The sequence below is a fragment of the Vitis riparia genome, chromosome 8 (assembly GCF_004353265.1).
Source record: "Vitis riparia cultivar Riparia Gloire de Montpellier isolate 1030 chromosome 8, EGFV_Vit.rip_1.0, whole genome shotgun sequence".
NCBI classification, from domain to species: Eukaryota; Viridiplantae; Streptophyta; class Magnoliopsida; order Vitales; family Vitaceae; genus Vitis; species Vitis riparia.
The window spans coordinates 11,245,569-11,272,320 of record NC_048438.1 but is presented as its reverse complement, the minus strand read 5'-3'; the positions used below and the strand labels follow the sequence as shown (position 1 = coordinate 11,272,320).

At 36.9% G+C, this 26,752-nt stretch overlaps 1 protein-coding gene across 2 annotated transcripts in view; it reads right to left on the bottom strand.

Moving 5' to 3' along the window:
• LOC117919623 (exportin-7-like) overlaps positions 1 to 26,752 on the bottom strand; it is an 83,859-nt gene that overhangs the window by 51,820 nt on the left and 5,287 nt on the right. For both annotated transcript variants that reach the window (XM_034836823.1, XM_034836824.1), the window contains exons 5-9: positions 12,920 to 12,982; positions 12,697 to 12,814; positions 12,419 to 12,528; positions 6,272 to 6,367; positions 3,140 to 3,263 (exon numbers count right to left, since the gene is read on the bottom strand). In XM_034836823.1, the coding sequence (XP_034692714.1) occupies positions 3,140 to 3,263; positions 6,272 to 6,367; positions 12,419 to 12,528; positions 12,697 to 12,814; positions 12,920 to 12,982 (511 nt within the window). The remainder of the gene's footprint in view (positions 1 to 3,139; positions 3,264 to 6,271; positions 6,368 to 12,418; positions 12,529 to 12,696; positions 12,815 to 12,919; positions 12,983 to 26,752) is intronic.

Here is a 26,752-nt window from a genome sequence, read left to right as displayed (position 1 = left end):
GTCTTATGTCGATGCTTACTCAATTTTTGTTCTCAAAAATTGGGCACCGATCACAAAGAATACCTTTTTTTATCTGCATCATGCAATCCACAAGATAGTTTTGTAGATATATTGACCATGAAATCCATAATCGGTTAAGGACTTACTCTATTCTTGCTCTAGTCAGGAATAGCGGCCTTAGGTTTTTGGTTAAGGCCTTACTCTATTCCTGACTTGGGTCAAGAATAGCAGCCTTGTTTTCTTGGTAAAGGTTGTACCCTATTCCTAGAGGAATAGCAACCTTTTGTTTTTAGTTAAGGCCTTACTCTATTCCCTCTATTGCTAACTCTGGTCAGGAATAGTGACCTTGTCTAATCTAGCATATGGAACAAGTCGGGGGAGCGCCCACCATCCCCGATACCAAGGAGTTCCCTGGAGCCCTTAGTTCCACCCCGGCCCCTAAGTTTTTTTTTTAAGTCAAGTTTCTGGAACTCATTCTTGTTGATTTTACCCTTTAGGATTAAGTCAATTTTTGAAGTTCGGAATCTCTTATGTTATGATCAAAATCACTCATAGCGTGTCTATCTCTTTCCATTGTTCTCTTAGTGTAGAAAACCAATGTTTTCAAAACCAAACCGATCATTGAATCAGAAAAGTTACCAATTTATAGTTCAATGATCAAACCAGTGGTCAAACCACAGTTGAACTAGTGACATCATAAATATATAATTTATATATTATTAAAAATTAAAATTTTCATCATGTCATCATTAACATTGATAAATAAAATTATGATAAGGATAAACATGAAGATTTATTAAAATTTTAATATTTATAATTTTATTAAATATATTTAACTTATAATTATTCTTATAAATAAGATTTTATTATTTGAAGTTGTTTAGATTTTAATAGTTATATATTTTATTATTTTCAAAATTATTAGTTGTTTTATCTATATTATTTTGATATTTATTATCCCATAATATTAGATAAATCATAAATCTTTATATTTATTTTTAAGTTTTCGAATTATATTATATATATATATTAAATGTTTTTCATACAAATTTGTTGATACATCTCAATGCACTATATATGGCTTTTAGACCTTTAAAAAGAGGCCCCTTCGAATCCCACATTGGAAGATTGAGAACTAGATGGGCTCAAACTACCCAATAAAAGTGTCATTCAAGAATGCATTGGTCAACACAGTCAACAAATTAGAAAGGGCTTCACATTGGACCTAGCCAAACTGTGGGCTTTTGAAAATGAAAAGCTAAGTTGGTCGGACATCAAGCTTTTAAACAAAGGTATTAAGGCTTTTAAAAACAAAACAAAACAAAAAGTGAAGCTGAACCGACCGAGCCCACTCACCGATTTAGCGGTTGGACCATCGGGTTGACTGGTTTAATGCTAGTTCAACTCCATTCTAGCCCAATCTAGTGAACCGAACGGGACCAAGGTCTGATCAACATTGGTCGAACCAGCAAGTCCAATCCGGTTTTTAAAACATTGTAGAAAACCTCTTGGCAACCCGAAACCATATAGGATCGGGTTAGCATATATGTTTTGGGAACTAGCCAATCCGACCCTTGTCCGATAACGCTCTCCATAAATTTGGGGAGAGAATTTTGAAGTGGGACTTAACCTAAGAGCGCACAAAGAAATCATGACCTATTTATTTTCTGGTATCAAATGAGTACAAGAAGGTGATAATTTTCATTTAAACAAGTATCAAACATTGAAATACAATATTTTTTCTATTCCATTTTGTCTTCTTTTTAAAAACCAAATAAAAACATAACATAACATATCTCGTCTCTTATCCTATCTCAGGATATCATTTCCATTGGATATAATATCCAAGGATATTATATCCTATTGAAAATGACAATCTAGCCAACCAAACATAGCATTAGGCATTTAGTATCACGACAAGAAGTAAAGTACCCTACCAAAAATGACAATCTAGCCAACTAAACATAGCATTAGGCATTTAGTATCACGACAAGAAGTAAAGTACTATGGCATTGTGTTCTATTAGCTACTGCTTGTTATCAGGTTGGAAAGAAGTACAAAGGTCATTGAGTACAAATAAAGATTGGTGAAATACATGGAATACAGAGTTCACTTATTGAATTATCTTTGGGTGTCAGTGACCAAGAAGTTTGTTCACTTTGCTTGCCCCAAAGTCAAAGTGAAGAGGAAGTCAACCACACCTCTGTAAGTACCTTTTTTGTTTGCATAGCAATCTGGGAGAATTTTTATCTTTAGACCATCTCAAGGTGAAATGGTGGAATATGGTAAGTGGTGTTGCTTATGCAAGATAAATGGAAATCAATGAGCCATATATTAATCCATCACTCAATTGCTTAGGAGCTGTGTCCTATGGTATTCTTAAGATCTACTCAAGAAAGGAATGAAAGGAAATAAAGAATTCTCAAATTACTCTATCAAGGATATTTAAGTAATTCTAAAAAAAATTAGGTATTAAAATTAGTTAGTAGTTGATATATGAGTTTTATTTAGATTTTGGGAAGTTTAAGAATTCTTAGAATAAGTTCTAAACTTTCTATTTTCTAAAATAAAATTTAAAGTTTCTATTTCAAGTCCCTTAGAATCCAAAAGTTTTCTTTGTTTAAAAACTTTATTACAAGAAGTTTCTAAATTTATTTTTTAAAAAGTTTCTGATTTCTTTTAATATTTTTTATAAAATTTAACAATTTTAAGAAAGGAATAAGAATTCTAGTTAGTTACTACATATGTATGGTTTACCTTTTCATAGCTCTATTCAAATTTTAGGCTTTTTTAAAGCATATTAATTAGGCTTATTTAAATTCTAGGGTTTTTTAAAGCATATTAATAAGGCTAAGTGGTGTAAAATAAGATTAAGGATTGATGATCAAGAATATTAAGTTTTTTTTTTGGCATACCTTGCAATTCTCAATGGTGAACCCAGTTAATTTTCTTGTCGGTTATAATCTTAGAAGGCTTTAGTGAGACTCCTAAGTTTATATCTTTTCTTCATCTTAAGGTTTATACAAGGTATACCACCCCACCATCTCACACTTTCACAATAATTATTTTCCTATCAGAAAAGTAAATAAGGAAAAGAAAGATCGCCTTATAGATGATAAACAAGGTAAATCTTGTTTACCTTTTCCAGTTTGTAAAATCTCCTTTGTTCCTATCATTAGGTGGGCTAAAAATTTCAACCGTGTAGCATCATTGACAAAGAAAGACCGCCTTATAGAAGCCAGCCTAACTAAGCACTCCAAAGCCTGACAGTGAAATCAGAGGATCCATTAGGGTTGATGAACTGGGAAAAGTCTTGGACATAAAATAAAAATAAGCAATGTAGCAACTTTAACCAAGACAATCCTCCAAAACAACCAAAAAACTGAAAAGTAGTGACAGAAGTTCAATCACTCAACTAGCTTCATCACATGAATTCACAAACAAAAAGAGCAAGATGAACCAAGATACTAACATCAATGGTTACACTGTATAAGAAATTGAACATTGATTAGAGAACTTCAATCACTTAACTGACTTGCATGAATTGATTGGAGAACTTCAATCACTCAACTGACTTGCATGACATGAATTCATACACATGGAAAGAACAAACCATACAAATCAAGACTCCAACATCAACATATAAACATGAGAACTAAAGGTTACAATATGTAGATAACTACAAACATTCCACAAAGGAATAGTAGATTAAAGTTAAGTTAAAATATATAAATAATTATACACATCCTACAAAGGAAGAGTAGAATCGCTGACAAAGTGGAAAGGAATCAAATCATTTCATCAAATGAGAATAAAGTTACATCATGTAAGAGAACAAATATGTTTTTGTCAAAGAGTCGTTACTATGAAGTACCTAGTCTAACTTTTCTGTAGAACATTAAACAATACACTTTTATCTGAAAACAGAAACAAAAAGAAATTAAACTTAAAGCATGCATTGGAAAAGGAAAAGGTCAAGGAAAGATGTTGCTCACAGGATTAAATAAGGTTTTTTTTTTTTTTTTTGGGGGTGGGGGGGGGTGGGGTTACTGTACATACATTTTTAAACTCTACACTTTTGAGTGTAATTCAGCTTAGTTGGCTCTCAATTTGTACACATTAGGGTTGGGTTATAGGGGCTGCTGTTGGTTTACTTGTATAGGCCTTTTTGTTCTTCTTGTATAACATTCTTTGTTTTGAGGAGGTTTGCTTGGTTCTTTTGATCAGGTTTGTTTTTCATGAAGAAGACCTCTCACCCTTCTTTTGTTTTTCTATTAATGCATTTGTTTGTTTCTGATAAAAAAAAAAAAAAAAAAAAAAAACTGTATATGTCCTGCTATGTGTTTTCCACATCCAATGGGCTTCATAAAGTTTAATTTTGATGGTTTTTCTCAGGTAACCCAGGGTGGGGTGGGATTGGAGGAGTGTTTAGAGATCATTGTAGTACAGTACTTAGAGCCTTTTCAAAACTGCCTAGAGAAGGTATAGCTATTGAGACAAAGATTCAAGCTCTTCTAAAGGGCTTATAGCAAGCTAAAGCTTTGTAATTTTCAGTGCTATGGGTTGAGGGAGATTCTGCTTTTGTCATTTCCTGGGTATCCAAGAAGGAAAGAGGTCCATGAATATATGATAGGTGGATCCGTCAAATTATTGACATTGGAAGCAACTAGATATGTTTTCTTCTTTTGCTAATCAAATATGGATCATTTCGCCAAGCAAGAAGCTAAACACTTGGTATCCTTTGCTGGGGACTTTTTACCCCATGAGAAGTGTAGTGGTTCTAGGTGGTACTTTTTTTTGGTTTCATGACAAGATGTAAAGTTATTTTGCTTGTATGTGGATTTATCAGCACAGTTTTGCTTTTTGATCAGTTCTTTGTAAATTTTGGAAGGATTTCTCATCCTCATTGCACTTGCCCAAGTTTTAATGCAATAAGTTATCTTGCTTCTGATAAAAAATTTAAGGAAAAAAATGTAGATGTGCTTTCAGGTTGCAGTGGACAACACTCAAATTGAACTAGACAGAATCTTCTGTTGAAAAAGCTACTAGTTTTCTAAAAAAAGGTGAATCAAAAAAGAATAGGAGAGTCATTTAAGATAGCACTGTGGGAACAAGGTGAGGGTTGTGAGGAGGGTGGTCAGTTAAGATGGTACTGCAACCAATGATCACACCAATAAGGAGATACCATTCAATCCAAGTTGAAGGCATTAAAATTAACAACAAGAAAACCAAAACAAATGTGAATCCTGGTGATGAAAAAGAAATAATGGCCTATGATTTAACAGTGATTGGTCCTAGATACAGATGACTGGAAAACATGAATTGATGCAGCAAACTCAAGTGGTTCAGAATTGAGGTTTCAGGCTTTGATGATTTAATTAGTAGCGAAAATCCTGTAGGAAGCACTATTGCCAAGCTATTCTCAGTTTGTCCAGAGGCACTTCATGCAGCTGATTCAAGTTGTTCACAAACATCTTGGAAGCCACCCAAGCAGCTCCATGCCTCCAGCAAAAACCTTTCCAATCCTATAAGATAGCATAAGTCAAGGAACCAAGAATGACATTCTTAGGAGGCAACTGAAACTGAGATCAGAACAAGATTGGACAGGAGAATTCAGAAAAAAGCTAGGAGTCATCTCAATTGTAAAAATTTGGACATGTACTAACTACTAAACAAGAAATGCATTTAATATACATGACTGCCTGATCTAATCAATGACAAATAATTTGTAAGCAGACAAGGCAGCCCCTTGTTTGGTGTGTCACATATGGATTAATAATCTCAGCCTTATTTATACACAGTAGCCCCACTAACTAATAATGACACATTTTGTTGCCTTTTATTTGAATAATAGCCCAAATATCAGCAAATTATTTTGGTAGACTATCATATGGATTTTCATATATATATATTGCTATTATTTTTCCCGCTGTATATTATTCCATTCTTGTAAAAGTTGACCCAAGATTTTGTACCAAGAAATCTGGGTAGGTTCCGTAATAGGACCCTAGAAATCAGGTTGCCTAATTTAAAGGGATCTTGTCAACCCTTCTTTTGTGTATATATATTGCAAATCAGAATGCAACGGAATACAAGGGAGATTACCCTTTTTCTTCAACACTCAACATGGCAGCATTAACAGATGCTAGTTAGCACATTGGCACAAGCAAACCAACCTAAAGAGCTATTCTCCCACAAAAAACCTGAAGAAATTAAAGACAGGCAATCCACAAAGCGAATCAATTATTATAAAATGAAATAGAAAACTAACCTCCTTTGAGAGAGGGGTTTTATTGAGTGCATAGTAATCAAAAAAGATCTGCAGAGTTGAGGGATCCTCCAGGACTGGCCTCCAAGAAGAAGGCACCTGTATACTCCATGCCAAAAATATTTTAGAAGTGAAAATACCAGAAAAACCAAAAACTTGATCTCAAGGATTTAAAACATGTTTCATAACCATATTAAGGTGCTGAAAATAAATAATAAAATAAAGTCAAGAGCATTCATTATTTTATTGGTTCTTTTTCCAGTAATGCTGAATAGGATGGAACAAAAAAATTAATATAAAAAACAGATACTCATCTCAAAAGAGTCTGAAATTTTCATTTTCCTGAAGAAAAAAAAATTTATTCTATGGGACAATTAATTATGAGGGAGGGAAGAAGCAGAAAGGCCCCTTGCAGAGCAAAGGGTGTCAACTTTCGGAAGTCCAATGAAGCTCAAATTGTTGAGTTGGAATGTGCATGGAGCAAACGACAGATCCAAAAGGAAAATAATAAAGGTCATTATAAGAAACAGAAGGTGGATTTATTTTGTATTCAGGAGACGAAAATTCAAACAATGACCAAGGGTGTGGTGAGGAGTTTGGGAATTGGGAGATTTTTAGATTGGAAGGCTTTGGATGTTCTGGCTTAGCGGGAGGAATTTTGATATGTTGGGACAAAAGGACATTGGAAATTCTTGATTTGGAGGTGGGCCAATTTTCAATCTCTTGTAGATTCAGGAAAGTGGAAGATGGGTTTGTCTAGGTGTTCACGGGAGTTTATGGTCCGTTCACTAGAGAGGATAGGGAATGCTTGTGGGAAAAGCTAGGGGCGATTAGAGGAATTTGGGAAGAACCCTGGTGTTTAGGGGGTGATTTCAATATCAGTTTATTTCAAAGGGAAAGGAGAAGGGAGGTTAACAACAGCGATGAGAAGATTTGCTCAGATAATTGATGAATTAGGGTTAGTTGATTTACCTTTGCAAGGGGGTTTGTTTACTTGGAACGGGGGTCAAAATAATCAGTCTTGGGCTAGATTGGACAGATTTCTCGTGACTCAAAATTGGCTTCATCAGTTTAGTGGAGTCCTTCAGAGCAGCCTGCCTAGGCCTACCTCAGATCACTTCCCTATTTTGCTAGAGGGTGGTAGCTTAAGAAGAGGACCCTCCCCTTTCAGATTTGAAAATATGTGGCTTCAAGTAGAAGGCTTCAAGGATCTCCTACAGAGCTGGTGGCAGGGGACTGTTGTAAGAGGCAAGGCAAGTTTTAGGTTGGCTGCAAAGTTGAAGGAGCTTAAACAAAAAATTAAATCTTGGAATAAGGATGTTTTAGGGAGGCTGGAATGCAATAAAAATTCAGCTCTTCAACAAGTGAAGTTTTGAGACCTGGTGGAAAGCGAGAGAAACCTATCAAAGGAGGAAACATAATTAAAAAAGGGAGCAAAGGAAAATTATAAAAAATGGGTTTTATTGGAAGAAGTACACTAGAGACAGATTTCGAGGGAATTATGGTTAAAGGAAGGGGACAGGAACACAGGTTTTTTTTCCACCGAATGGCAAATGCCCACCGTAGAAATAATTCCTTGGATAAAATTAAGATAAATGGGGTGTGGTTGACAAAGGAGCAAGACGTGAGGGAAGGGATAGCTAACGCCTATCATCAGATGCTATCAGAAAATGCAGAATGGAAAGCTGATATCGGGGGGCTACAGTTAGATCACCTGAGTCTTCAAGAAGCTAAGAATTTGGAGTTTCCTTTCTCTGAGGAAGAAGTCCACTCTGCTTTGATGGAAATGAATGGCGATAAAACTCCAAGCCCGGATGGCTTCACAGTGGCTTTTTGGCAAGGCTGTTGGGACTTTGTGAAGGAGGAGGTCATGGAAATGTTTAAAGATTTTCATGAATAAAGATCTTTTCTCAAGAGCCTTAATACCACTTTTCTGGTGCTAATCCCAAAGAAATGAGGGGCTGAGGACCTTGGGGATTTTAGACCCATAAGCTTGTTAGGGGGGCTGTATAAATTGTTGGCTAACACACTCCAATGGATGGGATGTCAACAACATAGTTAGATGGTCTCATCGTTGTCCTTGGAAGGCCATTGCACTAGTCTACCAAGAGTTTTCCAAGTTTACTCGGTTTGTGGTAGGTAATGGGGATAGAATTCGGTTCTGGGATGACTTGTGGTGGGGGAAACAACCTTTGGGAGTCCAATATCCAAGATTACTTAGCGTAGTCACGGATAAAAATGCTCTTATTTCATCAATTCTTGGATATACCCGCCCATTCTCTTGGAATTTCAATTTTCGCCGAAATCTTTCTGATTCTGAGATAGAAGATTTAGAGGGCCTTATGCGGTCTTTTGATCGTCTTCGCATATCACCTTCCGTTCCAGATAAGAGATCCTGGTCCTTATCTCCTTCAGGTCTTTTCACAGTCAAATTTTTCTTTCTGGCCTTATCCCAATATTCTGAGTCGCCTCCAGTTTTCCTTACCAAGATTGTCTGGAATGCTCAAGTCCCTTTCAAAGTCAAGTCCTTTGTCTGGTTGGTGGCTCACAAGAAGGTTAATACTAATGATTTGCTACAATTGAGAAGACCCTACAAAGCACTTAACCCTGACATATGTAAGTTGTATATGAAGCATGGAGAAACAGTAGATCACATTTTCCTTCATTGCTCTTTGACGATGGGGTTGTGGCACAGATTATTCCAATCAGCAAAGATGGATTGGGTTTCCCCAAGGAGCATCTCTGACATGTTATCTAGTAATTTTAATGGTTTTGGATCTTCCAAAAGAGGGATTGTCTTATGGCAAAACGCGTGCATCGCGTTATGTGGGTGGTGTGGCGGGAAAGAAATGCAAGGATTTTTTAGGACAAAGCAAGGAATGCCGAGTATCTTTAGGATTCTATTTGTTTTCTTACTTCTTTTTGGGCTTTTTGTTCTAAGGTTTTTAAGGGGATTCCTCTTAACATATTACAACTTGATTGGTTTGCGGCGTGTAAGTAGAGTGTCTACTTTTCTTTTTTTGTACTTTCTTATATTTGATTACTTATAGTCTTGTTTCTCTTTGTTGGGAGGATTCCTCATCCTTCTATTTGTACCTTCTTTTTATCAATATATTCCTTTGTCGTTTCCTATCAAAAATAAATAAATAAATAAATTGTTGGCTAAGGTGTTTCAAGCTAGCTGGGTTGGTTTGGGTCCCTCCAAGGAGCTTTGAGGACATGTTGGTTATTGCTTTTAAAGGCTTGGGGAACTCCTTAAGAGGCAAGACTCTTTGGCAAGTTGCTTGCCTTACTTTGGTTTGGATAGTGTGGCAAGAGCGAAACAATAGGATTTTTGAGAATAAGGGGAGATCGGAAGAAACGTTATGGGATTTGATTTTGTTCTATTCCTCTCTTTGGGCTTCTTGTTCTACAGCTTTTAGAGGAGTTCCTTTAAATGTGTTACAACTCAACTGGAATGAGGTTTGCGCTTCAAAAGTTTGAGTTTGTGGGGGTTTCTCTTTGTTTTTAGCTAATGTTGGGTGTTTTTTCTGTTGTTCAGATTGTGTAGGAAGGACCTCTCATCCTTCTAGTGGTTTCTTTTGTTTCTTTTTTCTTTTCTTTCTCTTGTATCTTTCCTTCTATTAATATATTTCTCTTCGTTTCTGATAAAAAAAAAAAAAAAAAAAAAAGGTGTTGGCTAATAGACTTAAGAAAGTGATAGGAAAAGTGGTTTCCTCATATCAAATTGTTTTTGTGATGGGTAGACAGATTTTGAATGCCTCTCTAATAGCAAACGAGATGATTGACACCTAGCAAAAAAAAAAAAAAAAAGGGCTAATCTGTAAACCGGATATAGAAAAAGCTTATGACAACATCAATTGGTAGTTTTTAATGAAGGTTATACAAAAGATAGGGTTTGGGTTAAAGTGGATGGGATGGATGTGGAGATGCATCTCTACAGCTAAATTTTCTATTTTGGTAAATGGGGTGTCGGCTGGTTTCTTTTCAAGTACCAAGGGACTGTGACAAGGAGACCCGCTATCTCCTTACCTTTTTGTTATGGGAATGGAAGTGTCGAGTGTTCTCATAAGAAGGGCTGTTGAAGGGGGCTTTCTTTCAGGGTGCAAAATCTGGGGAAGAAGAGGGACAGAAATGAATATTTCTCATCTGTTCTTTGCTGATGATACAGTTGTTTTTTGTGAAGCAAAGAAAGAGCATTTAACTCACTTGAGCTGGACCTTGTTTTGGTTTGAAGCTGCGTCAGGTTTAAGAATCAATTTGACCAAAAGTGAAATCATTCCAGTTGGTGAGGTGGATGAGGTTGATGTTTTGGCAGTGGAGTTAGGGTGCAGGGTGGGATCTTTGCCCTCATCTTACTTGGGACTACCTTTAGGGGCTCCTAACAAGTCTCTCTCTACATGGGATGGGGTGGAAAAGAGAGTGCGGAGGAGACTAGCGCTTTGGAAACGACAATATATTTCCAAAGACGGGAGAATTACTCTCATAAAGAGTACGATGGCTAGTATGCCCATATATCAGATGTCTCTTTTTCGAATGCCCAAGGTAGCAAGAAGATTAGAAAAATTACAAAGAGATTTCCTTTGGGGAGGGGGAAATTTGGAGAGGAAAGTCCACTTAGTTAATTGGGAGGTGGTATGTGCGGATAAGAAGAAAGGTGGGCTAAGCTTAAGGAAGCTAGCTCTTTTGAATAAGGCCTTGCTTGGCAAATGGATATGGAGATTTGCATGTGACAAGGAAAACCTTTGGAAGAAGGTGATTTTGGTGAAGTATGGGCAAGACGGCCTTGGTTGAAGGACAAATGAGGCTAATGGGACGTTTGGAGTGGGAGTTTGGAAGGAGATTTTGAAGGAAACAGATTGGTGTTGGGAAAATATAATATTCACGGTGTGGCCTTGCAGCACTGTCCCAAAGTTTTCCCCAGTTATTTGCTTTGGTTGTCCATAGGAATGCTACGGTGGAGGAAGTTTGGGACCAGAATTTTGGTCAGGGGGGATGGAATCTAAGATTCTTTAGTTCTTTTAATGATTGGGAGTTGGATTTGGTAGGAAATTTGCTTACTGTCTTGAGGGAATATAGGTTAACTTTGGAGGATGATTCAGTTTCTTGGAAGGGTGGAAGAAATGGACAGTTTGGTGTTAAGGAAGTGTACAAATTGTTGATTACACCCAATGACATCTCCTTCCCGAAGAATTACATTTGGGTGGATAGGGTCCCAACCAAAGTTGTTTTTTTTGTTTGGGAGGCTACGTGGGGAAAGGTTCTTACCCTAGATAAACTCCAAAAAAGAGGGTGGCAATTCCCTAATCGTTGTTTTTTGTGTGGTTGTGAAGAAGAAACTGTAAATCATATACTTATACACTATGTAGTGGTCAGAGTTCTTTGGGACATTGTCCTTGTCTTGTTTGGCTTTCAGTGGGTCTTCCCAGAAACAATAAAAGAGGTGTTAATTAGCTGGAGGGGCCCTTTTGTGGGCAAAAAAAGGAAAAAGATTTGAAAATCCATTCCGTTGTACATTTTTTGGACAGTTTGTAAGGAAATGAATAGGTTAGCTTTTAGGGGGGTTTTTTAGCAATACAGAAACTCAAAAATTCTTTTGTATGTAATTTGTGGAGTTGGGCTAGATTGTATATTGGAGAGGAGTCGTTTTCTCTTATAGGTTTTTTGGAGTGGTTAGCTTCCACTTAAGGGCTGGTGAGGTTTTTTGATTTCTTAGCTTGCTCTTTGAGGTTTAAGTTGTCTTGTATATTTCCTGTATGTTTTGTGGCTATTTGCCTTTTGTTATTATAATCCTTGTTTATTTATCAAAAAAAAAAAATTATTCTATGGGTGTTGGTGCATGGCCGTTCTTAGTTGGTGAAGCAATTCAATAAATATTTTGTTTCTGATCCAAAAAAAAACAAAAAGAAAAAAGCCTGAAATTTTCAGTCAGAGAGACATAACTGAAAAGTGGACTCTGAATAGAATTAGTACTTGATATTTCAAATTTTTTATATTCAAAAGGCAATTTGCATGAGAGGTTTTTCATTTCTGCAAATTCAGCAGCACAGTTTTTTCATTGCAAATTTTCCAGTTGTATCAAACATCACCTCAAACTCTAAATGAATTATATCAAGAGCAATGTATCTTCCATGACAATTATAAATGTACCTGAACTGTACCAAACTCATCTGAACTTTCATCAAACGATGTCCCCATAAAATCAAATGATAAGCATCCAAGAGAAAGTGAAAGAGCCAGTTCTTGCAACTTGCTTCCATCTATAAATTATATGAAGGATAAAACATGAAAAGTAAATACATAACAGGATATCAAGATAAATCCATTAAAAGAAAAGTCAGCATACAAGTTACCAATAAATCCATTAAAAGAAATTCAGTAAAAAAAAACCACAAATGCCATTCTAAAAGCAAAAGTCAGCATATTACCATCATCTTTGAGTTGATACAGTGAAGTCAGAGATATCCGGAAAATTTGAAGAAGGGACTGATCCCGAAAAGAGCAAGCTATTCTACGATGATGACTCAAAGGCACTCCTGGATTTGACTGATAATACATACATCAAAAACACAAATTAGCAGGGCAAAGGTGAAATGTATGGCACTGATAATTAAATAGTTAGTAAATAGAAAAGATACACAGAATTCTAACCTGATTCATCTCAGAAACAAGCTGATTCAATATTTTCAAACCAATGGCAAAGTGGTGTGTTGGCTACACAAAGACAAAAAAAAGGTTAGAAAGCTTATATTAATAAACAATGTTCAAGCTGACGTGAATTGTAGTATCAAGTATAAATGCTGCCAAAAAAACACCACCATCTTTCCCCCAACTCAAAAAACCGAAAACAAAAACCTGGTCATGGAACTATGTCATCATAATAAATTCCAAACAGCTTGAATTGCAACAAGCAATGCCAAATCCAAGAATCCTTTTTTTTTTCTAATAGGCAAGCAAAAAAAATATATTAATAGCTCCTAACAAAAAGCACAACAAAGTACACAGATTTTATACAAAGGACACCGAGAGGCAGAGAGAGAAAAGTAAGGGACATCAGAAACAAAAACCCCTTCACGAAGCAACCAATTGATAAAATCTATCATGGTTAGGGAACCTCCATCCATGTACATCCTAACCCACATCAAAAGAATACAAAGAAAAATGGATTTAAGCAGTTGATAAATTTTTTTTTCCTTTCAAATGCTCTACAGTTCATCTCCTTCCACAAAAACTAAAAATTGCACAACAATATAACCCCCCAAACCTTCTACTTTTTTCTCATAAACGAACCACATGACCCCTAAAGGATTTCTCTTATTTAACATGCACAACATTCCTTGAATCATTAAAAGGCCACAACCCTTTTTCATCTCCTAATCATTCAAATTCCTTGAAAACTGGGGATTCAAACATCAACCCTCACCTTGTGAATCCCAAACATCTGCCACCCAAGCATCCTTTGTCACATGTTCATAGCTATGATATATAAAAAGGGAAGGACTCTTAGAGATAAACCACCACACCATTTATCATTCCATAACCTCATACTTCTACCATTGCCCACATTGAATGAGGTTATGTTATCAATATTCTCCAAAATTCTCTAGGTGGCCTTCCACAACCCAACTCTAAAACCACCCCTAATTTCCCTCAAACACCAACCGCCCCTTCCCATGCTTCCCAACAATAGACCACTTCCATCAAGATTCATCTTCTAAGAGAAACCTCCAACTCCACTTGGCTAGCAATGCCCTATTAAGATGAGAGGTTTTTAATACCAAGGCCTCTATCAAGTTGCTTCCCACAAGCAATCACCCATCTTACCAAATGTGATGTTTTCTTTAACAAACCCCCACCCTACAAAAAATCTCTTTAAATCTTTTTAATCCTCCAACTTACCTTCTTGGGCAAGACAAAAACAGACACATGGCAAATGGACAAGCTTGTCAGGGTGATCTTGATAAAAGTAATTCTCCTACCCTTACAATGATATTGGCTTTTCCACATAGCCAACCTCTTGTAGATCCTCTCTTCCACAAAATACCAACCAACACTCAATTTGTAGGGGGCTCCAAGAGGAAGACCCAAGCACACAACAGGAAGTTCCCCCATCCTACAACCCAACTGAACCACCAACTCCACATTAGGGTGGACACTACCAATCAATATTAAACCAACTCTTCCCTAAATTGAACTTCAATCCTGAGATAGCTTCAAACCATATAAAAGTCCAACTTTAATATAACACTTGCTCATGACTAGCATAGCAAAAAAATTATGTCAGCAACAAATCAAAAATGACACACCTCCACCACCCCTTCACCTCCTCTTCTACTTACCTAAAACTTTAAAATATAACCTCCCTCCATGGCCTTATTCAATGAACAACTAAGCACCTTCATAGCTAAAACAAACAAATATGGTGAAAGGGATTCCTCTTGCCTCAATATTCTAAAACTCTAAAACAAGCCAGCAGGAATTCTTTCACTAGCATAGAAAATAATTCTGTAAAAATGCACCTTTAATCCAATTGATCCATTTTTAACCAAACCTCATTTTATCAAGGATCTCCAACAAACAAACAAAAAAGACAAGTGACATGATCGCAAGCCTTTTCTTTGTCAAGCTTGCATATCACACCCTTCATACCATCCTTCAACCTTGAATCAATTGCTTAACACCACGTCCAAAATTTGTCTTCCCTCAACAAAAGTATTCTACAAATTTGAAACAATTGTTCACATCACCTTCTTTAGCCTATTTGCCAAAAACCTTAGCAAGCAACTTGTATAAAGTGCTCAATAGACTAACAAGCCTTAAATCTTTCAAGTCTTTTGCACCTCCCTTCCTAGGGACCAATACTAAGAAAGTAGCATTTAAACTTCTTTCGAATGACCCACACTCATATAACGCCCTAAAGAAACCCACCATCTTATGTTTCACAAAGTCCCAACAATATTGCCAAAACCATGCGATCCTAGTGTTTTCTCCCCACACATCAAATTTAAGGCAACCTACACCTCCTCCGAAAAAATAAAACCTCCAAAGCCTTTGCATCACCCTTGCACAAAGCTTCCCATGTCAACCCACTAATACTTAAGTCTCTAATTTCTTGATTCAAATAATAGGCTACCAAAGAACTAAGTTACTCCTTTATCTCCTCCTCCTTCATAAGCCAACTACCATTTACCTTGAGGAAGCCATGAAATTCCTTTCCGGTGAATGTTGACCATTTTATGGAAAAATTAGTACTTGTGTCCCCGTCTCTCCACTAAATTTCCTTAAACAATTGCCTCTAAGAGTTTTCTTCCTACAAGGCCCATTGATGATACTCCTCCCTAGCTACCTTTCTAACTCAACTTTTTCCAAAGAAGGGTTGTTTCCCATTCTTAGGCATCCCAAAAACCTACCTTTTTCAAACACCCTCCTTTATAATAGAAATATTGTCAAGGTAGGGTTGCAAACCTTACTAAAAACATATAGAAAAGCATCTTCACGACATCTAAAATGACACCTAATTGAAAGTGCTCCCATTGCCATTTTAACCAACTGCAACACTATTTTGCAAGAAAACTAGAATTTTGCCCACCCCTCCCCCCCTCCACCCCAACTCTTCTTTTCTTTTCGGCCTCCACTTCACCTCATTTCAAACATCTTCCTACCCCTAAGCTCTTCAACAACTCCATTGTCATTCCATGAAACACAAACCACCCCCCTCTCCCCCTTTTTTTTTTGTAAACACGCCAAATATGCCTTTGAGATCAAATTAGGGATCTAATAACATTCATGTTCTCCATGTCATTAATCTCCTTACAGTCCACGAAAGAATTTTCACTTTCATTAGCCCATTGCAACTAAAGACTACCACCCTTTCCACTCCCACCTTCATACCATCCTACTCCCATGTAATTTTCAAAACATTCTAGCTTCCAAAGCACTCTCCCAATTTTTGAAAACCCTACCCTCTTCTTCACCATGCCTTGGACCTTTCTTTTCCTTGCCTCCAACTTTCTTATGAGAGCGAAACTTTCCTCCTTAAACCCCTCAATTAGTAAGCTCAAGTACCTGCTAAACCCAATCAACTTGTCACAAGAACATCATAAAAACTTGCCTTGCACAAGATTATCATGCTTCTCCCTCATCTCCTTTCATAAACTCCCTTTGGAAGCCTTTCTACCATCTTAAATAATCATCCTATAAGGCCCTCTAACATGATGACCCTTTTATGAAGACCAAAACAATAGACCCACCCTTTTGAGAAAGAAAAAAAGAAGTGAGGTCCAGAGGAAGAAGACTAGTTCGCACTTAGGCAAGAAACAAAATCGACCACACTCAGTGATATGACAAAGGAAAAGGACATTAATGGAAATTATGGGAGCATCAAAACCTTATAAGGAATGACACTAGCCATCAAGACTTGTAGAACCTCTTCTCCTTTCCTCATGCACCCAAAGGCTAGAAGCCTTCTCATCACAGAAAACACTCTTCAATGTGGATCTTTCTCACCCCTTCCAAAGCCTCACAAATCATTTAAACCATTTACCACATCTAAGCCCAATCCTTGAAAGCCCGTGTGATCCACAAAAGCTTGTTCCACACATTCCTCCCTAGACCCACAGCCTATGTCATCGATCCCAAGCATACTTAGGGAAACAACCTAAATGGTAAAAGATTTTAAGCCTAAGACCACCTCTCCATTAGCTAACCTTTTTGCACTTAGGCCTCTTCTTTTATAAAAGAATAACAAGTCATTCTTAATTTGTCCCAAATCCTTTAACTCTCTATAATAGGATTGGGCTTTTAACTTAACAATATAGTCATTTCCATGCATTGAATGTAACACCATTCCCCATTGCTACATAACTCAAACAAGTATGCCCTTCCCCTTTCCTTCCAATCCTTACAAAAAAGGGATCACAACTTTTTCATTGCAACACGTTTCCACTCCAAACAACCAAGATTAGCTCTTCTCCTTGAACTTATCCAATTAGATAAGTCTTTCCCTTTATCTAGAACACACTTCTTTTTAACATCCTCCAAACCATAGTTTTAAAAGACACAAGGTGCAAGTAAGGCACAAAGTCCTCTTGGAACCTAGGTGCAAAGTGTAGCCTAAGGAGCGAGCTTTAGTGAAGTAAGTCGCACCTCGTCTCCTTGAACTTAGAGATAAGACACAATGTCATCCTAAAGCCTAGGCGCAAGGCATAGCCTAAGGTGCGGGCTTCAATGAAGTAAGGTACACCCTAATTTACATATATAATTTTATATAATAATAGCTAAATTTAATATCCACTTTAAAGTCCTCGAAAAAGGTACGTTTTTTTTTTCTTCTTCTTCAATTCTCAACGTCACGATCCAATTACAAAGCCCAGATTAGGGCTTTTTAAATTTTATTTCACCCAAATTAGGGCATTTTTGTTTTAATTCACCTAAAACGTTGCATTTTGGGTCAAATAAAATAAAGAAAAAACTATACTCTACAACTATATCGTGATGTCAACATTGCCAAGAACTAAGAAGAAGAAGAAGAAGGGAGAAAAAAAATTAGAAAAACAAAATTTTGTGGAGCTTCACGCCTGGACAAATGCAAGCACCTTACATGCCTAAGCAACGTCTTCCCCAATGGGTTGCACCTAGAGTAAGGCAAGGAGTTGGAACTTTGCATCGCGCCGCTTTGCACCCAAGCAACCTTAAATTGCACATTTTAAAACTATGCTCTAAACTATTCAACAGGGATTTCAACAGACTTTGGTTCCACCCCAAGCCAAAACCTTGCCAACTATTTCTTCTTAAATCCAAGAATCATTAACCTTATCCAAATATTTCTACCACCTATTATAGCAACGAAAAAATAATGAAACTCCCTCATTAAAGCAATATCATAACAAATTATTCTGCTTTGGAAATCAAACCATGTTTTCTTTTAACAAAAAACCAAGAGTAACACTATACAAGAGAGAGAATGTAAAAGGAAGGATGAGAAATCCTTTCAACATAAGATACAAGAAACAAAATGAGACACGGCTAACAAATCAATCTCAAATCTAGAGAAAGAATGGTAAAAGTAACTTCAAAGAACTCACTAGTGACAAACATCCAAAGCAATGAGATAAAACAAGCTCTCCCTAGCATCTCTAATCATTCTATTTCTATTTGAATATTTTGGATTCCTCCTGAGACAAGTAACCTCCAACTTAGCAAGGATAGTCACTCTCCACAAGGCTACCCTTCTAGGACTCTTAACCCTATGATGGGGACAACCAACATATCTTCAATGCCTCTTAGAGCAAACCCATGCAGTTTTGGACCAAGAAAACAACCTCTACCATAACCATGATGCAAATGGGCACTAGAAAAATATATGGTTAGGCAACCCCCCATTTCTCATATAAAGATTATAGCAACTAGTGATAATAGTGACCTTGGCTTGAGGAATACTACTGGGAAATCAAATTTATAAAGAGCAAAGAAAAAAGCAAGAACGGCATGAAGGACTAGCCAGAAATTGGAAAGGCTATTGCAAGAGTTCTATGTCTGAAAGGTATGGTGTCATTTTCACCTTTATCATTCTTCAAAGAATTATTCTTTGTGGATTCCATTGGAAGTGCTCATTGGCTTGAAGAGGTAGGAATAGTTCCATTGAAGGGAGGTGTTGTGATTTCATTAAGGAGGTGATCCCCAAGAGAAAAAACAATGGTACTCAGAAAATTTAGACGAGGTTGGATAGAGTTGGGAGGCCTTCCTTTCCATTTATGGTCAAAAAACCACCCACGTCATCTGTTGAAACATTGGAGGATTGCATCAGAAATTGATCGTCAGTCCTTAAAATTAGTTCATCTCTCAAATATCAAGATGAAAGTGGAGTTGAAAGCAAATGTGGTGTTATCAACACTGTTAGAAGTGAAAGATGGGGTGTGGAGCTTCACAATCTCAGTTTAGTCATTTGGGAGGAAGAAGAGCTTCGGTGCTGGAAAGAAGTTGCAGTGAGACATGAATTCAATAAGAGGCAAAGTCCAACTCTAGGACAAGTGGTGGCAATACTTGGACAAGTGGCGGCAGCAGTTTGAATCTTGGTGATAGTTGTCCTCCACAAGCTCCAATAGTTTGAATCTGGGTGATAGTTGTGCCCCACAAGCTTTTTTTTTCCACTTCAAATTTCAGGCCAAACAGAGGCTTAAGGAAGGCCTAACAAAAATAAAAGGTCACCCAAGGAAGGAGTTGCTAACAGAGAGGAGGCTCATTTCTTGCTAAAAAGTTAAAAGCCCATAAAGAAGGAAGAAAAGGCCCAAAATAGCAAAATAGCTTTATGTCTTCTGAACTTCACACAACCGAACCAAGCGTTATGGCCTAGAAACTAGGAAGCCCAAATCGTGGAAAAAAGGTGTAAACCCATTTTGCCTATAGAAAATGAGAAGGCCCAAGTCCATGTCTGGGTAGAAAATTGGGCCCTTTTGACTCTAGTCTTCCAAAGGGTCGGGGCTTTAGAGTCGCATCCCCTTATAAGTTTTCTCTAATAACAGTCACACACCAGATCACAGTGAGGGGATTCAGATCTAAACATCCCCATTTCTCGTGCAAGAAGCCTGCCTCCACACTTCAAAATTTTAAGGTCAAACCAAAATTGTTTTCTAAGAATTGAAAATGATCAAAAAGGGTATGGGCCATGCATGATGTGCGATAATGAAAACATCAAAGAAGGTTATACTCGAAAGTCAGGTGCAACAATGGAAGTTGAGAGGCCTTTTAGGATCAAGAGAGGGTGTTTTGCAATACCTAAAGCCACAAAACATGTAATTGATCAAGGATTGCTCTTGTAGAGAGAGGGCAAGGATGGTCTTTGGTCAGATTTGATAAGGGAAGACACTGGTGAGGTTGAGGAGGTTGAGGAGGTTGAGGGTGTTGAGGGTGTTGATGTTGAGTTTTCTCTAGCAACAATCACACACCAAATCACAATATGGGGATTTAGGTCTAAACATCCCCATTTCTCATGCAAGAAGCTTGCCTCCACACTTCAAAGTTTCAAAGTCCAACCAAAATTGTTTTTCAAGAATTGAAAAGGATCAAAGAGGGTATGGGTCATGCATGACATGCAACGACGAAAATGTTGAAGAAGGTTATACTTGGAAGTCAAGTGCAACAATGGAAGTCGAGAGGTCTTTTGGGACCGCGAGAGGGTGTTTTGCAATATCTGAAGCCACAAAACATATAATTGAACAAGTATTGCTCTTGCAGAAAGGGGGCAAGGATGGTCTCGGGTCAAATTTGATAATGGAAGACATTGGCGATGTTAAGGTTGTTGAGGGTGTTCTTCATTGTGGTCTTCAAGTCCAAGTATTTCATTCTAATACACAAACCAATGCAAAGGACCAAAGCTTAAATGGGGCTTCTTATTTGCCTACTCTCTCTTTAACACTAGTTTTACGATCTCCACCTCTTTCGCCTATACCTTCTAGGTTCATTTTTAGTTCTCCATTCTCCTCGTTCGTAATCTTAATTAGTCTAGGTCCAAAATCTATCTCAAATGTTGGCAATCTCAATTTAGAAGGTGTGGAGTTCCCTTTAGCTTTTCCTAAGCAAAAGTTTAAGGAAGTTTCTTTCCACAAGTCACCACCTATCGACTCTACTTGAACAAAATTCCCAATTAGAAGTCAACCTCTAGAACCACCCCACTCTTCGGAAGAAGGTTTTCATGTAAAGGGTTTTCCCCTAATGAAATAGCCACAGTTCAATCTATATTGGCAACTATGAACATCAAGATAGTCAAATACAGTGAGAATGACTTCCAAAGAGCACATGGCAGGGCGCACTATTCAAGTAAGGTTTATTTTAGGAGGAAATTCAGACCTACATCCGTAGTTTTAAGTGATTCCTAGGTTCTATTTCTAAAACTTTTAGGCCCTTTATAGTATCAAATGAAAATCATTAGCTAGAATATTAGAGGTTTGGGTTCAAGAAGGAAAAGAAGGATCCTTAAAGATTTTCTTCGCCACGAAAACCTAGATATTGAGATGCTTCAAGAAACAAAGAGAGAGTCATGGGATAGGAGATTTGTGGATAATTTGTAGGAAGCTACAAATAAGGAGTAGGTTGTCCTTTTGACATGTAGGGCATAAGGAGGGGTTAGGATTATTTGGGACTCAAACAAGTTCAACTACTCAGAGATAGTACTTGAATCCTTTTTAGTAAAAATTCAATTGAATTCAAATGAAGAAAGAACTTTTTGGCTTACCTCAATTTATGGTCCCAATAAGTCCAATTTGAGGAAGGACTTTTGGTTGGAACTACAAGACCTTGTGTTGGGGAGGATTTTAATGTCATAAGAAGAATGTATGAAAATTGTGCGTATCCATAATAACTCCTAGCATAAGGGATTTTGATGAATTCATAAATGAAAGTGAATTAATTGACCCTCCTCTAAGAAATGCATCTTTTACTTGGTCAAATATGCAAGAATTCCCTATTCGCAAGAGTTTGGATATATTTTTGTACCCAAATGAGTAGGAGCAAAGGTTTCTTCAAAGTCTCCAAGATGCTCTTCCTAGATTGACCTTGGATCATTGTCCAATCGTCCAAGATACCAATCCATTTAAGTAGGGACTAACTCCATTTAGATTCGATAATATGTGGTTGCTCCACCCTAATTTCAAGGCAAGTTTCAAATTTCGGTGGAGTGAGTACCAAGTTAATGGATAGGAAGGTCATAAGTTCATGAAAAAGCTATAATTTGTCAAATCAAAGCTAAAAGAATGAAATAAGGAGTCCTTCGGAGAATTGAAGGAGAAAAAGAAGAATATTCTTACAAACATTGTCGGAATTGATGCTAATGAGCAGGAAGGAATCTAATCATTGAGCAACTAGCTTTGAGGGCCCTAAGGAAGGGTGAGCTTGAGGAGTTAAGGTATAAGGAAAAGGTGTATTGGATAGGAAAATCTAGAATTCAATGGACAAAAGAAAGGGATTGTAATTCTAAGTTTTTCCACGAGGTGGCTAATGGTAAGAGAAATGAGAAATTCATCAAATTTTTAGTATCTGAAAAGAGAGAAATTCTACATAACATTGAAAACATTTTCAAGGAGATAGTACATTTTTTTGGGAAGTTATACTCCAAGCCCCTAAGTGTTTCTTGGAGGTTAGAAGGATTAGATCAGTCTCCCATTGCAACAAAGAGTGCTATGTGGTTGGATCGCCCTTTCTCTGAAGAGAAGGTTCACAATGCTATTTTCCAATTCGATGAGGAAAAGGCCTCAAGGCTCGATGGCTTTTCCATTGTAGTGTTCCAGAAGTGTTGGGATGTGATTAAGGAGGATCTACCAAGGGTGTTCTCGGAGTTCCATAGTAGTGGGGTCATCAACCAAAGCACTAATGCAACTTCCATTGCCCTTATGCCAAAAAAGAGGCAAACCAACAAAATTTCAGATTTCAAACCCATAAACCTGGTCAAGAGTTTGTACAAAATCATTTTTAAGGTCTTATTAGGGCGAATCCAAGGAGTTCTCCACGAAACCATACACATCTCCTAAGGATCTTTTGTTAAGACAAATTTTGAATCCAGTTCTAATTGCTAATGAAGTAGTAGATGAGAAAAGACGTTCAGGAAGGGATGGGGTAGTCTTCAAAATGGATTATAAGAAGGCTTATGATCATGTGGATTGAGGTTTTCCCGACCATATACTAGAGCAAAAAGGGTTTAGTACAAGATGGAAGTATTGGATGAGGGGTTGCTTATCTTCAACAAGTTTTGCGATCTTGGTGAATGGAAATGCTAGAGGATGGGTTAAAGGCAACTAGATGTTTAAGACAACGATACCCTCTTTCCTCTTTTTGTTTTACTTTAGTAGTAGATGTATTAAGTAAGATGATGCTAAGAGTTGAGGAGAGCGGTCTTGTAGAGGGATTCCTAGTGGGTAGGGATAGGATTAGGGTTTCTCATTTACAATTTGTAGATGATACCATCTTTTTCTCTAAAGCTTCTAAGGAGTATGAAGGTTTAGGACTTGGGTTGATCACTCTGAGGAATCATGCTCTAATAGGGAAATGGGATTAGTGGTTCTTAGGGAAAGTTTTGGCCTTTGGCATCAGATTATTTTGAGCATTTATGGGACACATCCTATAGATGGGACGCCAATATTATAGTCAAACGATCACATAGGTGTCCCCAGAAGGCCATTGCACAGAAATTCCAAGTTTTTTCCAATTACACTTGTTTTGTTAAGGGTAACGGGACGAGAATGAAGGTTTGGGACTTAGGTTGATCACTCTGAGGAATCTTGCTCTACTAGGGAAATGGGTTTAGAGGTTCCTAGCAAAGGTTCTGGCCTTTGGCATCAGATTATTTTGAGCATTTATGGGACACATCCTATGGATGGGATGCCAATATTATACCCAAACAATCACATAGGTGTCCCTAGAAGGCCATTGCACAAGAATTCCAAGTTTTTTCAAATCTTTCTTGATGGTTTTGTCTAATACTTTAGATTTTGTTCTTTTCTCTCCAACCAAATTTATATGGAAATCTAAAGTCTCATCTAAGATTAAAGCCTTTGTTTGGTTAGTGGCACATAAGAAGGGAAATACCAATGATATGCTATAACTGAGTTCAAGTCCTTAGGCTTGATTGGTGTGTTCTATGTAAGCAAAGTGGAAAGTCTACTGATCATCTCTTTCTGCATTGTCCGATGACTTTAGGGCTTTAGCACCATTTATTCAAACAAGTCAAGATTGATTGGGTTCCACCCAAGAGTATATGTGATATGATGATTATTTCATAAAAGGGTTAGAGGAGTTCCAATAAAGGCAAGATCCTTTGGCAAATAGTTTGTCACACATTGCTTTGGATCATGTGGAGAGAGAGAAATGGCAGAATTTTTTATGATAAAGGGATGACGACAAAGAGATTGGGGGATTTACTTCACTTCCATTCCTCTTTTCGGGCCTCACGCACCGAGGCTTATAAAGGCATTCCTTTAAGAGTTATTCAATTCAACTGGCTTGCGTTGTGTAAATAAAAAGGGTGTGGAGATCCTTGAGAGGAATGGCGTTTGTAGCCTAAACTTTTTGTATAGACTTCTTGTATAGTAGAGGTCATCCATATTAGGATCAGGTTTTTTTTTGTAATCGTGGGGAGGACTCTTCATCCTTCTTTTGTTTTCATTAATATAAATATTTACATCTTTTGTTTCTACTATATAAAAAAATAAAAATAAAAAGACTTGGATTGTCTAAAAAGAAAAAGAAGCTTCTTGCAAAGATACAAGTAAGCAAAAAAGGTTAATTTTTTAGTTCCTCAAGTTTCTAGAGGAATTGAATTCCAAGTATAAGATAAATGAGATGAGAAAAAACCAAAGGGAACCTCCCAACATGTATAAGAGATGCATGTGAGGTATTGCTAGCAAGAGGATCAATCCCCTTACCATAGATCTTACCAATGAACCATCGCCAACAACAAATAAGTGTCAATGAATGATCTCATAACCATGATTATTGCTTCCACTAGCATCAAAGTGAAGATTTTTTTTTTTATATATAGTAAGAAAATATATTAGAAGTGTCGAAGAGCAAACGCACCAAAGTACACAAAGTATATAAAGAGCGCCAAAAGCCAACCAATGAAAGCGAAGACAAAAAACAAACTTCCTCACCTTGCTTGAATCTCAGCCAATCTACAAAGTCTACGAAGGACATTGCAACGTCCTCTATGAGGACAAAAAAAGAAAAAAGAAAAAAATAATAATAATATATATATATATCAAAAAAGGATCATGTGGAAGCTTATCATCCAAACTAATGGACTAAAGTTCTAGATCCCATTACTCTACAATTATCAAGGAACAAGCTTTATATCCTCAGCATAGGCCAACCATTCTAATAAATAAATAAAAAAAAAAAACATCTAAACCAAGGTATTTGATCCAAATGAAAGATGGTCTCCATAAGAGATGCCAATCTCATCACGATCTTTCCCAACACTACCTTTCACTATATCAAAAGGAACATAAAACCTTCAATCACACCCTTCACCTTAAACTTCTTTAGCGCCTCTTTGCTATACATATATTGCTTATTGATCAAAAAAATAAAGAAATTTATCATCCCTGGCCTCCTCTTCTACATGTCCAATCATTGCCTATATCTAAAGTTTTGTGTCAAATATCAAATGATGTAGCATGTCTACAAAAACAAGTTCAGGTAACAAAAGAAGGCACCACATTCAAAACTTCCTGATTTTTTTAAAAGAAAATATCACAGATTAAGGCATCTAAAGTTTAGTTGATTTGAGGGAATATCAAGAACATATACGAAGGGGAACACTCTTATTGAGTTTAAAGAGTTTTTTTAGGTAGAACTAGTGGTGGATGAAGTGTGAAGAAAATGGAGAAGTTAGACAAATGTTTGGTTGAGAGACAAGGGGAAACACCACATTCAATTTTTAAAGAAAATATCACAGGTTATGGCATCTAAAGTTCAGTTGATTTGAAAGAATATCAAGAACAAATACAAAAGAGATCACTCTTATTGAGTTTAAAGAGTTCATTTGGGTAGAACTATGGTGGATGAACTGTGAAGAATATGGAGAAGTTAGACAAATGTTTAGTCGAGAGACTAAGGGAAATTGTGCCTCTCTTCCTTATTGCTTCTTTCTCTAGTTTAGAGGGATTCTCAATGAAATGTTTAGGTTAAAGAGGCTATAGAGTGCCATCAAGGAGGGTTGGAGTAGCTTCAGCTTGCTTACATGTGATTCTTTGAGACGGCCGAGTGGTAACTAATATTTTTTTTGGTTATAGGATGAAGTATTTGCCGACCAAACACCCAGGACTTCTTTTTGGGAACACCATTCAAATTCTCTAGAAGGTAAGATTTTAGGAAGGAGTGGTCTAACAGGAAATTGACTTCTTAGAAGAAGCAGCACTCGTCTCTAGCTTGTTTATCTAGTTCGCTTCATCATTTGTTATGCCTGAGGTAGGAGAGGACATGTTGGTTTGAAAGAGCTTGAATGGTGTTTTTCTTTTAAGACATTATTAATTCCTTGCTAAGGAATCTTGGAGATCAGAGATTCTCCCTAAGAAGTTTTTTTTTTTTCTTTTTCTTTTTTTTTTTTGGCCCAAGTGGTGAGAGAAAAGATTCCCCTACCAGTCCAACTCATGAGAAGAGAGTGAAATTTAATCAATAGATATTGCTTGTGCAAGGCTTTTTTTTTTTTTTAACTTCATTGATAGGTTTGGTTTTAGGCCTTGCTGTTTCTTTTGCTTTTTTGCCATGGCATTCTTTCAACTCTCTATATACTTTTTACATACATGGATATAGCCTCTATTTGTTGGGCACTCTCTAATATATTTCATTTCCTATCAAAATAAATAAATCTCTAAACTTTAACTATAATCAAAGACTTTTAACTTTCTCATACCAAACTAGATTTATTCTTGGTTGAGAAATAATTTATAAAAAAAAAAAAATCTGGCCATAAATTGACTTCATAGCAAAAATATG